The sequence below is a fragment of the Nannospalax galili genome, unplaced genomic scaffold, assembly GCF_000622305.1.
Source record: "Nannospalax galili isolate Female #2095 unplaced genomic scaffold, S.galili_v1.0 scaffold182, whole genome shotgun sequence".
Taxonomy (NCBI): Eukaryota; Metazoa; Chordata; class Mammalia; order Rodentia; family Spalacidae; genus Nannospalax; species Nannospalax galili.
This window is the reverse complement of record NW_008348662.1, coordinates 72,350-88,984: the sequence shown is the minus strand read 5'-3', so window position 1 is coordinate 88,984 and position 16,635 is coordinate 72,350. Positions and strand designations below refer to the sequence as shown.

The window sequence follows — 16,635 nt, the reverse complement described above, 5'->3', positions numbered from 1 at the left end:
GGTCTACATAGTGAGTTCTAGGACAGCTGAGGCTACAGGGAGACCCTGTCTCAGAAAACTACAATAAAACAAGAATAAAACGAGGATGTGAGGATTTGTGTGATGGTTAGTGTTATTATCACATTAACAGGATCTAAACTTACCTGGGAGATGGGTCTCTAGGCCCATCTAATTGTGTTAATTGAGGTGGAAAGAGCCACCCATTGTGAGTGGCACCATTTTCTGGCTGGGATCTGGGATGGAGCATGTAAGTGGAGAAAGGAATTGTATAGCAGCAAGCATTCATGTTCTCTGCTTCCTGAACATGGATGCAGTGTGACCAGCTACTTCTTGCCCTGCTACTTGACTTCTCCACCATGGTGGTCTGTACCCTTGAACTATGAGGCAGAATAAACCTTTTCTCCCTTAAGTTGCTTTTGTCAGGGTATTTGATCACAGCAACAGGAAAAGAAATTAAGACCATTAGTAAAATGAGAAATGAAGTTGTGAGCACTGTAGATTCCCTAGGCTACCAGCCTGTGGCTGGCCAACACTAAGGCATTCTTCTCCACAGTCTAGATCAGCTATGGAAACCATCTATGACTAACATGAAATAAGGAGCCCATCTTACCTGCTGAGGCCATTTTCAATGTGATCAAGATCTCTGTCCATAGTCTTTACTGAAGGGTGGGCCAGGGAAGGTTGGGAGTATTGAGTATTGACTTTGGCCATCTTCACACGTCACATTCAGCCCCAAAGTGGCTTCTAAAATGTGAACACAAAGTAGGTACACTATCAGGACGCCTGCAAGCCTTCTTGTAAACAGGGCTACTCTGTGTGACTTCCCTCCTACGTATGCTCTGACACATACAGCCCCTCCTCCACTTTCTCTCATAGTTGCTGTCATACTGTGTTTTGGTTGCATGCCTCTGTACTCTTCTTTCAAATTTAAGGCATAAACAAGGTCTTATATATCAGTCACCAGATCAAAGAGCTGCTCAGAGCTCAGTGTTAAATGAACAGATGAATAAATGAATGAATGAATGAATGAATGAATGAATAGCCAGGTGGGTATTTGATATAGGAACGCCCAAGAATTTATGATTCTCTGGGATGATGCAATATCTATTTGGCCTTGCCTTTCCTCCCTCATTTCCTGCTGTTTATCTTATAATTTGGCACATATTTTAGTAACTCCCGAGTCGTCTTTTTTAGCAGAGTGTGACTGATCATGGTGACATATGCTAGAAATCAACAAGCCAAAGAGGATGAGGATCATGAGTTTGAGGCCAGTCTGGGATACATCTTTTAAAGCTGGTTATTCAGCCTAGTGGTAGGTTACACTTGCCTACTGTAAGACCTGAAATCTGATGATTCATTGTCATCTTAGATCCAGTTACAGATGGACAGAAAACACTGGGAGCCTGCTAAGGCAGCTACCACCACCCAAATTGTTAGTCTACCCCCTCCTATACAAAGTAGAAGTTTAGAGTTGAAAATTACTAATAGGCAAGCTTGCCTAACGACCTACAGACACGACAAGGTTATGAATCTGATATGCTTTAAAATAAATAGTAAAATAAAAGGTAAAGATGAACTCAATATATGTTTTTTGAGAAAAAGACAAATATAAGTGATAGAAGGGAAAGATGAGATCTAGATGACGTGTGAGATTGTACCCTCCTGATTATTCAGTCAGTGAGGAAAGAGAGGAAGGGCCTGTGTTAAGGCTATAAGAAACTGTTCTCTGCATTTAATCAGTTTGCCTTCTATCCTGGCCTGATACTTAGCCTTGCAAGGTGAGAAAATAAACTGTCTCATTTTTGCTACTCTGAGTCTCCAGTGCTCTTATGAAATGAGGGTCCACTTTCTCACATCTAACATGTGTAGGCCCTGAGTTCAAACTCTAGCACTGCAAAAGAAAAGTTATAACTCTGAACTAAAGAAGATAACTAACAATATTTGACATTCATAAACCCTTGCACCAGGGCCAGGTGTGTGTGGCAGTGCACGTCTATCATCCCAGCACCCAGGAAGCAGAAGCAGGAGGGTACTGAAATTTCAAGGCCAGCTTCATATATATAATAAGTTCCAGGCCAGCTACGATTACATAGTGAGAGCCTGTTTCAAAATCAACCCATCAACCAACAAATGAATGAACAAACAAACAAAAAGTGATATCAAACTCAAGCCACACTTCATCTCATCTAAGTAAAAATTTGCAACCTTTATCCCTGTTGATAGATGACCAAACCAAAACTCAGAAACGTCACATAGCTTGTTTAGTCAAACTAGCAGATAAATCCTTTAGTGTGGCCTATTCATGGAGCCACAAAATAAACTCAACACTTTCCCTGTAGTGGAAGGTGTTTCCATGACTGAGAAGAAAAGGAAGCTGGTGCTAGGGCCAAGACTGGACACGTCCATAACTTCTGGACAAGTCTTCAGCTAAAAGATAGTTTTCTGACTGTTCACTGAAGCAGAACAGTCCAAACTCTCTGGAGGAACTCCACAGCTCAAGTGTGTCAAATGTCAGTAGAGGTCACTCCAGAGAAAGATTATAACATCTAGAAATAGCCCAGTGACTTACAGTACTAAATCAATTCTATATCCAAGGGAAGGTCAATTCAAATTGCCTGGGATGCTACCCAAAGCAACCCCAGGGCTATGTCCCTGCCACTGAAGTCAGAGTACCTGGCTGTTCCAGGGCAGTCATGGCTCAACAAGGACCTGCCTCATCTCTGATATTTGATATTTTCGACTTATAATTTTAAATTTTATAATTTGTAAAGAGAAGGCAAAGCTTGTTTTCTAGGAGCTGACATCTAAGGGGCGCAGCTGACACAGCAGGGCCCTACAGGCAACACCAAGAAGCTCGGGCTTTACTTTAAAGCCCATTGAGGATGTGACCAGAGGTATAAAGGCCACTCTGGCTACACTGGGGAGGATGTATTCAGGGGGCCTAGGTGTGAGTGAGGAGAGCGGCTAAAATGTACTGCAGGATCTCAGAAGGAGAAAGAACAGTGGCCAGAACTAGACGACAGTCACCTGGCTGAGGCAGTGAACTGGTCAAACGGAGAAACTAGTGAATGGGTGGAATGGCCAGGACACAACATCGGTGAGATTAAGAGGCACTGAAGAGGGAGATGCTGAAGATGATGCTCTGACAGCTGTCTTAAGAAGCAGAGCTGCCCGTACACTGAGGCAGGGAACTAGGGAGAAAGAACAGGCTTAAGGAAGAAAATGATTCCAGCTTGAGAAACCCATGCAGACCTTAGAGCCAACTTATGAATTCATAAAAAGCAATAAACCCATTTAAAATGATCCATTCAACACTTTTAATTGGGAAGAAAATGATTCCAGCTTGAGAAACCCATGCAGACCTTAGAGCCAACTTTTGAATTCATAAAAAGCAATAAACCCAATTTAAAATGATCCATTCAACACTTTTAATTCAGCACTTACTATGTGCCAGGTAACATGCTAGCAGCTGGAGTTGTGCAGAGAGCGCTGCACAGCTGTGTCCACTGTGAAAAGAGCTTATAGCCCATTGTACGCTAGAGCAAGTTGTCAAGTAATTTTGACATGCTACGAAAACTATCAAACAGCTCTTCTTTGTACATTTGCAGGCAAATGGCACCAAATAAAAGACATTGCCTCCAGTCAAGCTCCTCCCTTCCACCCCTCTACTAAACCCTCTGCCCTGGGCATAAACTTTAGTTCAGTGCCACTGCATAGAGGCAGCACCTCTGTTCCTCCCAGGCCTGCTTCCTGTCTAGGGCCACTAGGTTCTCAGTTCTGGGTAGATGCTATGGAACACTGCCATATTCCATCCTCAAAATAAGAAGCTCAGCAGTGAGTTGTTTTGTGAATTTTGCTGCTTATGCCTGCTGCTGTAGATCCAGTTGAGTCCAGAACCCTACCGTGTAAAGTTAAAGGGCTTCAAAGAACCAGTAGTACAGCCTTTAGGCTTCAGCAATCTGCCCCTACTCCAACCACATTTCTCCCAGTGGGCCAAGGGGACATGCTCACCTGGAACTCTGACCTGTTCTAGACTAAATTGACCCCCTTTCTAGGTTTGTTTTCCTAAGCCCAGCCCAATCATGCACTCCTTTGATCCCAGGACAGCCAGGGAGTGAGCAGTCCTCTGTGCGGGATGGGGGGCGTTTTGGCAGAGTATCCACATGCATGTGCACAACAACCCCTGTGACAGGGGGGTGGCCACAGAACTGGGAAGAGAATGGGGTAGATCATAGACAAGGCCTAAGGATCAAATGTCCTCATGCAACAGCATTCCACGGCTCAACCCTAAGGTCTTGATGGAGAAATGTTTGTCAAGGTAGGAGGCAGGAGCATGATTAATTTAACAGTGTACTCACTGGGTCCATGCAGTGGTCATCTCTGCCTCTTTACTTTGCATATTTCTTGCCCATCTTTTCAGTCCAGTTGTTGCTACAGCAACAAGACATACTGGGTAACCTCAGCTAATGCTGTGCATTACTCACCTTCTGTCTGATTTCTCCAGGGAACACGTCAGCTATTCTGTCATATATACAAACCCAGAAGCACTTAACAGGCATAACACCTCTTGGACAATCCGTGACTAATTGAATCTAGTCCCAGAAGGTGTTTAGATTTCTATCCCTCAGGGAGATAATTCTGAAGGACAGTCTACAGTGCTCCTGGCAGAAGCCCTGGTTACTCAGAGTTGTCATCTGTTTGATAATAAACATCGGGTTTGCTTTTCCTTCTTCCCCTTTGTCTTCTTTCAAAGTACCTATTTTTCTTCCGTCATTCTCCAGAAAACTACATGTATGCATGCCCTTGACCATGGTTTTTGGGTTATTGTTTTTTGCTTTGGGGGGAGGAGATTTTCACAGCTAAGACAGTGCTTAACTTTAAATGTCGAACCCTATGGAAATAAAATTATTCGTGCTCTTGACCCAGATTCTTCAAGGTTTAGGGGTAAACCTAATTTCTCTTTTAATTTTTTTGTTCTTTATGGTTACATAGAGCAAAATTTATATTATTAAGGGGAAACAAAACTCGGGATTTTAAAAAATTGGCTTAAGGGGCTGAAGAGATGGCTCAGCGGTTAAGAACACTGGTTGTTCTTGCAGAAGACCTGGGTTCAAATCCCAGCACCCACATGGCAGTAACTGTCTGTAACTCCAGTCCCAGGGGATCTGACAGCCTCTTCTGACTTCTGCAGGCATTGCACGACACAGATGCACTGACCTACATGCAGGCAATACATGCATACACATAAAAAAATAAAAATTAAAAAAAATTGGCTTAAAAATGTCATAAATCATCATCTTTTAAAAAAGATAAAAAGAATCAGAGTTCAAATAAGGAAAGTTCATATATTTTGATTGACATACTTATTGAGAGGTTTTAACATAAATTTTTCCATGTATATCTCTTTTAATTATCTTGTACTTCTCTACGATATAGATGTTTGCCAATTCTAACTCTAAACCATACTCTGTACATGAGTAATCACACCAAGGATTGGCCAAATTTGGAATCCATTTTTATTTTTTGGTAAGATGACTTCACAGGGAGTGCTGTGTTCTTCTGTCAGAAGACCTGTCACACCTGACTGTATTCTCTGGGTGATGACAGTCACTAACCAGACCCATCATTACAGGCTGCAATTCAAGTGATACTCTACCATTCCTTCCTCAATAAGCTGGGATATTCTTTTTTTTAAAAAAATACTTTATTATTTTTATTTTATGTGTATGTGTGTATTGCCTGCATGTAGGTAAGTGCACCCATGTCGTGCACTGCCCGAGGAAGACAGAAGAGGCTGTTGGATCCCCTGGAACTGGAGTAATGGACAGTTGTTAGCTGCCATGTGGGTGCTGGGATTAGAACCCAGGTCCTCTGCAAGAAGTCAGTGTTCTTAACCACTGAGCCGTCTTTCCAGCCCCCCAGCTGAGATATTCTTAAAGAAAAAATTTAGCTCTTTAGTTACTTGATCAGTGTACAGTTCACATAAAGAAGGCAAGGTAAAAACTAATTTCTTTTTCTTTACTAGTTTTTCAGTCACGGTATCTCAAGAGAACACCGAGTCCAACATATTTTCACATCTCTTGGCCCTGATAAACTGAAGGAGTGTTCACCAAAGAGACCATGAAATTGCAGCCAGTGACCCCAAGCTCTGCTGAAAATGAAAGCCCATATGGGAGAGAGGCCCCAGTGGGAATGCTTCCCAGTTTGCTGCTGCTTGGAGCCCCGTGAGGAAGCAGAGATGCTAATTTTGCAAATGAGGAAAGGGAGTCCACATTGCCTCTGCTTCGTATTGTTTACCATGCACACTCTATGGGATTAGAAATGTGCAAACATAATTTTATTTTTCAAGAACAGGAAGAAGATGCATCCAGCCAGTTATGAAGATGACCTTGAAGTGGATCACAGGCAGAAAGCCTGGAGTGTTTGTAAGCCATCTCTCAACTGTGTGTTTTCTAGAACTTGTCCTGAGAACTAAGAACAAACAATTTCAGACCATTTGCATTTTCTTTACAATATGACTAAATCTGACTTGCCCCCTTCTTCTGTCTTTACCCCAACCCTTTATTGACTTGCTAATATGTCATAGGTACTAGATTTGGCTCTGAGGATTATGAATGCGAAAATTACAGTTCTTTGTCCCTGAGATCACAGAATGTCAGTGGTACGTGTGTACACGCATGTCTAGGTGTGTTGAACAAGTATGTAAAACAGTGTGGCAGGATAGTGGCAGAGTGTTGAAACAGAGATGGAGACAGGATGGAGTATCATGTGGATAGGAGGGGAAGCCCCAAATCTGCCTTAACAATCACAGTATTTTTTTTAGGTTAACTATTGCACTGTGCACCTTTATGAGTCTGACTGAGAATTTGACACCATGGAATTCATCTTTATCTTTGTTGGTGGTGGCTTGGATATGCCATGTGATTAGGGCAGGCATTAACATGGCTCACGTGCATGCCATTACTTTGTATTTTTCTTTTCCCTTTATGAGCTCCAAAAGTCTTGGAGAACTGCTTTATTTTACTTAGAAATCATTTCTCCAAATACCCAGTGCACACATATCAAAAAGTCATAAATATAGTGTGATGTAAATGGAAGAGATGTAAATGGGTGGTAGCAAGGATAACCCTCATAGAAAGATTGTGTGCGCTGAGCACTCTCTGCCTGGTGCTGGTATTCTCTTCAAACAACTTAAAGCACATATTAACTCATTTGATCCTCACACTGATCTTGTGAATGAATCACTATGGAAATTTCTCACTTATGAGAGGGAGAGCTAATAGATAACAGAAGAAGTGAAAGATTCTTTGCTCTACCGCAAACCGTGCTTAGAGTAAACATTGGTTCCCACATTGGGCAACTAATTCCTTATACTCATAAAATGTTTTCTATGGTCTGTCCTCTTTTTTAAAAAAGTTATGGCTTAATTATGACAACTAGTCTTGGTTCAATTTATGTCATTTGAAACAGTATCATTTTCCAACCTGGAGTGCAGTGGAGACAACAAAGAGGGGAATACAATGCGGTGTAGATCCTTTAGCCCCTGGAAACCTTTCAGAATGACCATTGTCTTTAGATATGAAGTTCATATTCAGCCAGGGGTGGGTAGGTCCAGTTAGTGAGGTGCCAAAGTCAGAGTCCACAAGCCAAAATCCCAATCTGGGGAGAGCCTGGAGTCTTGATGTACAGGTATACTTGGCTCATGCCTTTAAGTTTTTGTTGTTGTTTGTTTTTTTGAGACAGGGTTTCCCTGTAGCCCCAGATGGCTTGGAGCTCTCTATGTAGAGCAGGCTGGATTTGAACTCACAGAGATCTGCTGGCCGCTGCCTCCCAAGTGCTGGGATTAAAAAGCAGGTACCACCACACCTGGCTCATGCCTCTGATTGTTCCAGCTCAGACTGACTACTTTTACCACTTGGGGTCTTCGGTCTCCTTAAAAATAGCATGTCTCTGGCTTTCATCCATTTCAGTCATCTGAATAATTCATCTTCTCAGCATCACCTGGGGCAAATGTACTCAGGAAATGATCAGTGACTGTAAGGTTGGACAGGTTCACTGTGTCAGACTAAACTCCAAACAGCCAACAGCTCCTATAAGGCTCCATGTCTTGGAATGTTCTTAAAGAACATTTTTAAGACCCTTTATCTCCTTCCCCATTCTATCTGAAACTGCAGGGTAGGAGTGAAATTTTCCAATGTTGAGTCCTGACTTACTCTGAGACCTGTGAACCGGCTATGGGACAGACATAACCACACCCAGTGACAAAGTGTATGTGCACTATAGCAATCCTAGGCTTTTATAGAAGGGAAACACTGAAGTCAGACAAATAAGACTTGAGAGTTTAGGGTGGTTTTATATAAGTACATTTGAAAGACAAGTGGTCTTAAAGGAGATAGAAATAAATGGAACTGTATCTACAGATCATAGCTAAATGCCCAATCAACTGAAAAATGGACACAATATGTCATAAGTCTACATAAAGCATCATTATTTGCCAATGGAAAAAAAGTAAAATACTGATACATGCTATAACATGGATGGACATTATGCTAAGTAGAGGAAGCCAGATAAAAAGTTACATGATTTCATTCATGAGAAACTTGTAGACTAGATAAATCCATATAGATAGGCAGTAGGTTAGAATCACCTAGGGATAGGAGTAGAGGAATTTAGAAAAAAGAGAGATTGCTGATGTGTATAATGGTTATTTTTGAGGGGGGGTTAAAAATTTTAAATTTATATTGTGTTGATTACGAAACTGTGAATGTATTAAGCACTTAATACATTAAGTGGGTAATCTTTATGGTACTTAAACTATCTTTTTTTTGGTATTTTTGAGACAGGGTCTCCCTGTAGTCCCAGCTGGCCCAGTACTCACTATGTAGACCAGGCTGGCCTTGAACTCACAAAGATCTGCTTGTCTCTGCTTCCCAAGTGCTGGGATTAAAGGTGTCTACCACCACACCCAGCTTAAAACTGTATCTTTAAAAAGAAGTGGTGTTTAATCTAAATTAGAACTCACAATATCTGCTATGAGAAACTGACAAAATAGAAATATAATAAAAGGTAGAAATGTCAAGATAAGATATTGGTCATCATCACTGTTATCACCATCATCCTGTTGTAACCATCACTATCATCCCCATCATCACCATTATCCTTGTCACCATCACTATCATCACCATCACCACCACCATCGTCATTGTCATCCTCATTACCATCATCATCATCATCGTCACCATCACCATCATCATCATGATAGTTTTTAGGATATACACTATGCTAGGCACCACATTACATACACTCTTTCACATTTATCAACTCATCTAATCCTCCTAGGTTCTCCATGAGGTTTTATCATTGATATTTATTTTACAGATCAGTAAGCTGAGGTCCACTGTTCACATAGCCAGGACTGCCTAATTAACTAGCATTAATCTAATTGTGAGATTTCAGGCTTAATCCCCTGTCTCTCAAGAACCAAGGCCAATTTCTGGAAATGATAAGCATTACAGATTCTTCTCTCTGCCCACAGGGTCCCAAAGAGCATCTCAGGTCTTAGACAAAAAGAGTGTATCAGGGTGTGCTCAGGGTTGAGGTGATAAGCAGAGATGGAGGTCTCATAGACCATCTCAAACCCATGAATGCCCCTGCATCAAGATGGAGATAATGAGTCTGCATTAGAGAGTTCAGTTGTTTCCTGAAGAAGCCTCTTTTGGCTGTAAGTAGAATCCTTCCTCTTCTCTTCTAAACTGTGTGTTTTCATAACACACAGAAGAAGCTTCCAGATGCCAGCTGCAAATTTTCAATTCCTGCCTGAGAAGAAAAATGAACCCTGTGTCCAGGAACAGGAAGAGACTGGGGGTGGAAGAGAATGCGCTGAAACTGGAACAAGATTACCAATTATGTTGCTACTCATCCTGGGAGGCAGAGGCCTGTCTTATGCCTAGAGTATCTTGATCTTCTGCAGGGATGACTGGAGCTACCAGGACCCTGGATTCCCCATGACTGCATGGACTCACGCTTTGCAACAAGAGCCAGCTGTTTGAACTGAGATTTCAAGAGAGTAAAAGCACTTTCCAAGCATTGCTAGAGGAAGGAGCCCAAATCTGTGCACCCAACTCATTGATTTTCTCTTTGGGGTTGCTGGCCCTTCCTGCCCCAATACTCTGTGCTAGTAAGGCCAGGATCTCCCCTCCTTCTCCATGGATGACTTTACCAAGAGAGTATGAGAGACATTTGTAGTTGTTAATTAATCTTTTGGGTATGACTATGAAAATGATATGTTGCCATGATTGAAAATAATGATAGTTAGAGCTAACATTGAATACTTCCATCTGTCAGGAATTGTTAGAAAGTATTCACTTTAGACTGGTGAGTTGGCTCAGTAGGTAAAGGTATTTACTGACAAGTCTGAAAACCTGAATTTGACCCCCAGAACTCCATGGTAAAAGAAGAGAACTGACTCCCACAAGTTTTATTCTCACCTCCACACATGTGTCCTGGCACATGCACATCTACACACATACACAAATGAATGAATAATTGTAATAAAAATTTAAAAGAAAATATTCAATTACTTCTTTTAATTTCCCAATAAGCAAGTGAAATTATTTTTCTCAATTTACAATGAAGAAGCTTGAGATGTAAACAGCTTGTTCTGCAGATCTGGGGCAGGAGAGAGCAAAAGCCCATTTAACTTTAACTCCTAGACTGCAGTATAGGAGTTCAAGGTGAAAGATGTGAGTGTTGTGGAGGACAGAAGCAACTCTGAGAGTTTAGTGAGGTCCAGGGCGTCCAAAGAAGAGATTCCCTTATGCCCAAACTGTCTTGAATGTTACAGGGTCCTTCTGAAGTAGTTCCAGGTATGCTCTTCCTCCTTCAAGTTCTGTTTTAGTTAACACATGGATGGGACCCAGAGCCAGCTGGCCACTCAGCTAAGAATCTTCATGAGCCTTCATTCCCACTGAACTCTGACTGCCCCAGATGCAGCATCTTCAAGTTCTCTCAGTTCCTAACTAGCCACAGATCCCTTTTGTCCTAAGCATTAACCATGGGCTAGTGGCTGACCTAGGCAGTGAGCATACAGTGGGCACCCTGTATGCCTTTGGCCCCTTTTAATTGTGCCCCACCTTGGTGCAGGTCTTTGCCCCTCTCCCTAGCATTGCTGAAATACCCTTTGCTCTTCCCCCATCTTAGGCTCTCACCCCTGCAATCCTTCCAGAGCCTGGCACTTAGGGAGGTTCTCAATGAGTATGGAATGAATGAAGGAATTCATCAATGAATGAATTGCCAAGAGTGATCCCACGGTCTCTCTGAAAGCTAGTTCTAATCATATTACTCTTCTCAGAAACTTTCAGAGCCTGCTTGTTTTCAGGACACTGTCTGCTTTCTTTCTTTTCCTTCCTCCCTCCTCTCTCTCTTTCTTTCTTTCTTTCTTTCTTTCTTTCTTTCTTTCTTTCTTTCTTTCTTTCTTTCTTTCTTTCTTTCTTTCTTTCTTTCTGAGATAGCATCTCCATGTAATTCTGGTTGGCCTGGATGTAGACCAGGTTGGCCTCACATAGAAATTACACCCGACTCTGCCTCTTGAATACTGGGATTAAAGATCTGTACCATCATGCCCAGTTTACCATCCCCATTTCTTAACTTCATATCCAAGATATCACAATCTGGCTCAGATGAGCTAAACTGAATATTCAACCCAAACTAAATTCCTTACTCTGTTCTTATAAGAGTTTCTGGGATTTGAACCCAGGTCCTCTGCAAGTATAGTTAGTGCTCTTAACCCTTGAACTATCTCTCTAGCCCCCAAAGAGATCTTTTCTTTCTTCCTCAATTTCAAATTTCATTTCAAATGTGACCTGCTCTGAGAGGCCTTCTGACAGGAGTCAGTCCTCAGTACTTATCTAATCTCAGGACTACTATATGTCCACTTCAACCCAGCACACAGGCTAGCTCACAGGTATTGTAGGCCTCATCTCCCACACTGTAAGGAGAGATCCCACAGGGCAGGGACAGTGCCTGTTTTACCAATTTAATTCTATTTATCCCACTGAAGCTTGCTTTATACTCAGGAGTCTTCCGTGTGCAATGAAATAAATGAAGCCAGAAGGAAAGCCATTATCCCCTCTTCCCAGGCTCAGTGTTTGCAACAGCATGGTGGAGATAAAAAGACTGACCTATCTTAACCTTGAAGCATTTGTGGTTGGTGGAGATTAGTGAGGGTTTCAGGTGGGCAGCATGCTGGGGGCAAGTCAGAGAAAGGTTCTAGAACCTGGTCACTGCCATCTTTCAACTCCTGCAAGAAGGTGGCAGTCAGGGTTATCTTCCAGAATTAGAGAAAATCCTGCACAGTTTCCAACTGTTTACCTCTGGGTACCATGGCAACCGAAGACTGGTCACCATAGCAACCCCATTCTTAACCAGAAATGCATCTGCTGGCAGATAGTGAATGAGGACAAAAAAGCCATAAAAAACAGAAGCATCAAAGGCAAAAGGCACATGAAGTCCTGGCCAAAGACCCAGTGAATGTGGCTAAGATCCTCTGCTGACCAGAGAGCAATCACTTCCTCCAGGCATCCCTGACCACAGAGGCTCCTCTGCAGTGGAAGAGAAGTTATGAAGATCTGTGTTCCTGGGCACTGGTGTGAAGCACAGAAGACTTCACATCCATCTCCACACATACAGGAGGATACCTCAAAATTCAGTGAAATGCCAACTGGGTTCTACAATGATGTGGCTGAATTTTCTACAACTGGGATTTTGGCATAGAAGATGGATTTAATCACCATACATACAAGTGGTCCAACTTTCTACAGGCCCCCTTTCCCATGAATTCTCATTTAGGGAGTTTGGGCACCAAAGTACACTGCAACTTGTGACTCCCATGACCAGACAACTACATTACTATTTATTTTTATGAATGATATTGTATGGGGGTGGTGGAGGCAGATGGTCCATAGAGAATGTTGGGGGACTATCTGAGCTAGCCACTATGGGATGAGTTTGAACCCAGGTGGCAGGCTATTTTCCAAGGTTTTGAGGTATCAGGGATGGTGCTGCAGACTCCAGCCTCACCCCAACAAAAGAGCTGATGATGATAGCCTGCAGTGGGCAGGCAGTCTAGCCTCTAAGGAAATGTTGCCCAGGACAGAGCTGCAGGGAGAGTCCTAAGCAAGCAGGTTCCACCTGGGAGAAACAGCTTTACCAATACCCAGGCAGGGCTGCAAGCACCACATCCTCCTGCTCAAGTCTTCTTCCTTTCTGGCCACAGCTGTGCCTGGGAAGATACTCACCTCAAAGGGACAACATTTAAGGTCCCAACAACAGCATAAAGTAGGGAAATAACAAAAAGAAAAATGGAACCGTTGGCTCCATTTCCTAACTTCTCAGCCTCATCCCAGGGTGGTCCAGAGCAAAAGGCCCGCTGATTTGCAGACTGTGGGGTATCAGAGATGACTGGGAGTGGGGAATGGAGTGGAGGATGGAGAGGAGCTAAGTTGTTAAGAAAAGCCTGAGGCGCCTTATCAGATAAGCAGATTGTAAGGGATCAAGGGCCTAGGGTGCTCCTCCAGACTTAATCACTAATCAATCCCTCAGGTCAAGGTGGCCAAGTCAGGTATAATTTCATCATTAAAAAAAAAAAAAGGATGCTCAAATGAATTTCTCACTCCTTCTTCAATACACCTGCCTTTGGGTCTCTAGGCTGAGTATGGTCTGGCAGAGGCATGCTAACTCACTGTGGACCCTTCCAAGTCTCAGTCACAAGTGCCCCAGACCTGTGCTTGGAACAGGGGAACTGGGTGGCAGTGGACTCCGAGATTCAGCCTTTGGGTTCAGTGTGTCAGGCGGTGTCACGGGGTATGGGACTCGCGGCTGGACGGACCCCTTCCTGTCCCTAGTGGAGGCAGCCCAGCTCTTTCTGCTAGTGCTCCGACAGACAGCTCTGTCGGCTTAGCTTAACACGCTTGCAGGATGCCAGTAAAAGGGGATGCGGTGGGAGACGCTTAGATGCTTCTGGTCCTTTAAACTGGACTAGAGGAACGTGGGATGTCCCCAGTGTCTGCAGGGGCCGGGCAGGAGGTTATTTGTCCCCAGTGCAGACTCGGTCCGTTTCAGCACCAGGGGCTGTGGATAGCGCCGCGACCCTCCCACCCTCCCCCCTGCTCCCTCCCGGTTCCAGCTTTCCCCATCCAGCCTGGACTCTGCCATCCCAGAACACCTCCCAGCGCCTCAGCCACTTCCAGCTCAACACCCCAAAAGCCCTTACCCCGTCAAAGTTTGGGCTTCTTTTCAGCACTTCTCGGTCTGGCACAGCGGCTCCTTGCTCCCTCCAGGCTCTGGAAGCAGCTCTGGCCTCTCTGGCTTCTCTCCTCTGAGCTCTTGGCCCCAGGACCCTCCTCTGGGGACTGCGGAGGAAGGAGCCTGTTGCCTCCCCGCTTTCTGGGGGAGTCAGCAAAGGCTCTTGAGACTCAAAGGAAATCCTGGAAAAGGCAGAAGCCACTCCACAGGACGAAGCAAGAAAGCCAAGTCCAGCTGACAACTTTGGACTTTTCTCCTGATCACTAGCCGCTACCAAAGAGTCTTCCAGTAATCCACCCTGAGTACAGACAGCAGAGATCTGGAGGTTTGAAGTTTAAGGTCTGTGTGTGTGTGTGTGTGTGTGTGTGTGTATACTGCATTCATTTACAATCTTAGGGGGGCTTTTGGAAATAAGCCTCCTTTTGGGATATATATTCTTCCAGAATTCTTCCAGAGTTTCCTTTTATCATACTGTATGCTGGACTCACAGACCCAAAATTTAAAACTCACCAATCCAGCTAGTATCCATCATTCTCTCTCTTGAGAGAGAGAGAGAGAGAGTGCACTGGAACCTTCACACTTCTTCCTGAAATTCACTTTATCTGTAGAAACTGTATGTCTAAAGGACACCTTTATTAAGAATGGTGACCTACAAGGGTAGTACACCTGCCTAGCATATGTGAAGCCCTGGGTTCAATCCCTAGCACAGAGGATGAAGAGGAGGAGGAGTAAAAAGGTGGAGGAGGGAAAGGAGGAGGAGGGGGAGGAAGAAGAGGAAGAGGAACCATTTAATCCTATCTTTCCATCACTGACAGCAGCTCTCTCTTGCTCTGGATCCCAGGAATAGGTTCCAGGAGCAAGCTGAGCCTGCTTGCCTGACAAGAACAATTTCTTGAGTTCCAGGCTTTCATTACCAACTCTCCCCACAAGGAAATAAATGCCACAGAAGCAGATTCTGTAACAAACAGCAAAGTGGAATTTCCTGACATCAAATTGTTCTTTCACAGAATAGAATCATCTTCAGATAGCTTAAGTTCATGCCATACTCAAAAGAAATGTTGGCACACACAATCTTCACTTGAGAACTACAGGTGATAGGTAAGATGTCCATGTGTGGCCCCCTGAATGTACTCATCATACAGATTGAAAGGAAAATCCAGAAAAACTTTCACTAAAGGAATATCAATCTTGTTCAGACTCAAGAGAGTCTGACAGAGAGCAAATGAGTGGAAATGTAAATAAATGAATCAAAGATGAAGCCAAGTGTGGTGGTAAGTGTCTATAATCCCAGCACTTGGAAGGCATGAAGATTTCAAGTTCAAGGGTGGCTTATGCTACATAGTGAGTTCTAGACCAACGTGGGTTGCTGTGTCTCAGAAATCAGAAAACAGAAAAGTAAGACAACGCAAACCAAATCAATTAAAAAACCAAAACCAATCAAACAAACGAAAACCAAAATTAAAGCCACAGAAGTTGGAGGAGTAGAGAATCCTTGTTTTACTGTTTGTACTCCAAGAAGGAACTTGAAATTGATTCAACACATGTGAAAACATATTTTATAAGAACTTGCCTTTCACGCCCTTAATCCCAACATTCGGGAGGCAGAAGCAGGCAGATCTATGTGAGTTCAAGGCCAGCCTGGTCTACATAGTGAGTTCCAGGCCAGCTGGAGCTACAGGGAGACCCTTCTCAAAAAGACCCCCCACAAAAATTGCTTCATCAAGACGTTTAGTATCTTCATTCCAGAGAATATTCAACATCCCTCAGTTATCATGAGCAATTGTTTAGTATGCAGTGCCAGGAAATGCTTTATTTCTTCTAATACCAGTAATTTATGCTACAAATTAAAGCTGTTTTCAGTTGGCGTGTCCTTGGACTACAGGCAGATGAGTGTCTTCTGTTGTCTGGAGACATTTCTGAGTGCTAAAAGAATCCTAAATCCAGACTTTGTGAAAGGCAATAGTCATTGTAAGGTAATTTTAAGGCATCATCCTGAAAAATGAAAATTCCCTTGGTGTTGGTTTCTGAAATGAAATCGTTTCTGAGACTTAAGGGAGGAAACAAGTCCTTACAGAATTCACAAGTGTACTGAGCCTGGTGAAGTGAGACAGAATACTTGGTGCAGGTCTGGGCATGTACTTGGCCCTTAGGTATTGACTTGTGTGGCAATAGTTACTGCAGAAGAACTTTGGGTACTGGAAAGATAGGAACAGATAACCTGGGACTAGGGGTGGTTATAAAGAGTCTGAGGAGGTTTATCTGTAAATTTGTGGCAAGAGCTTAGGAAACCAAGATGGAAAGCCCCAGTTTAGCTCAAGATCCACTCAGTGTCCT

The 16,635-nt window shown here is 43.3% G+C and overlaps 1 protein-coding gene across 1 annotated transcript in view; it reads right to left on the bottom strand.

Moving 5' to 3' along the window:
- Cnga3 (cyclic nucleotide gated channel subunit alpha 3) overlaps positions 1 to 14,331 on the bottom strand; it is a 57,700-nt gene extending 43,369 nt beyond the window's left edge. The window contains exons 1-2 of the mRNA XM_008845827.2: positions 14,270 to 14,331; positions 611 to 744 (exon numbers count right to left, since the gene is read on the bottom strand). Coding sequence (XP_008844049.1) covers positions 611 to 711 — 101 coding nt within the window. The 5' untranslated portion in view covers positions 712 to 744; positions 14,270 to 14,331. The remainder of the gene's footprint in view (positions 1 to 610; positions 745 to 14,269) is intronic.
- Between the last annotated feature and the right edge of the window lie 2,304 nt (positions 14,332 to 16,635).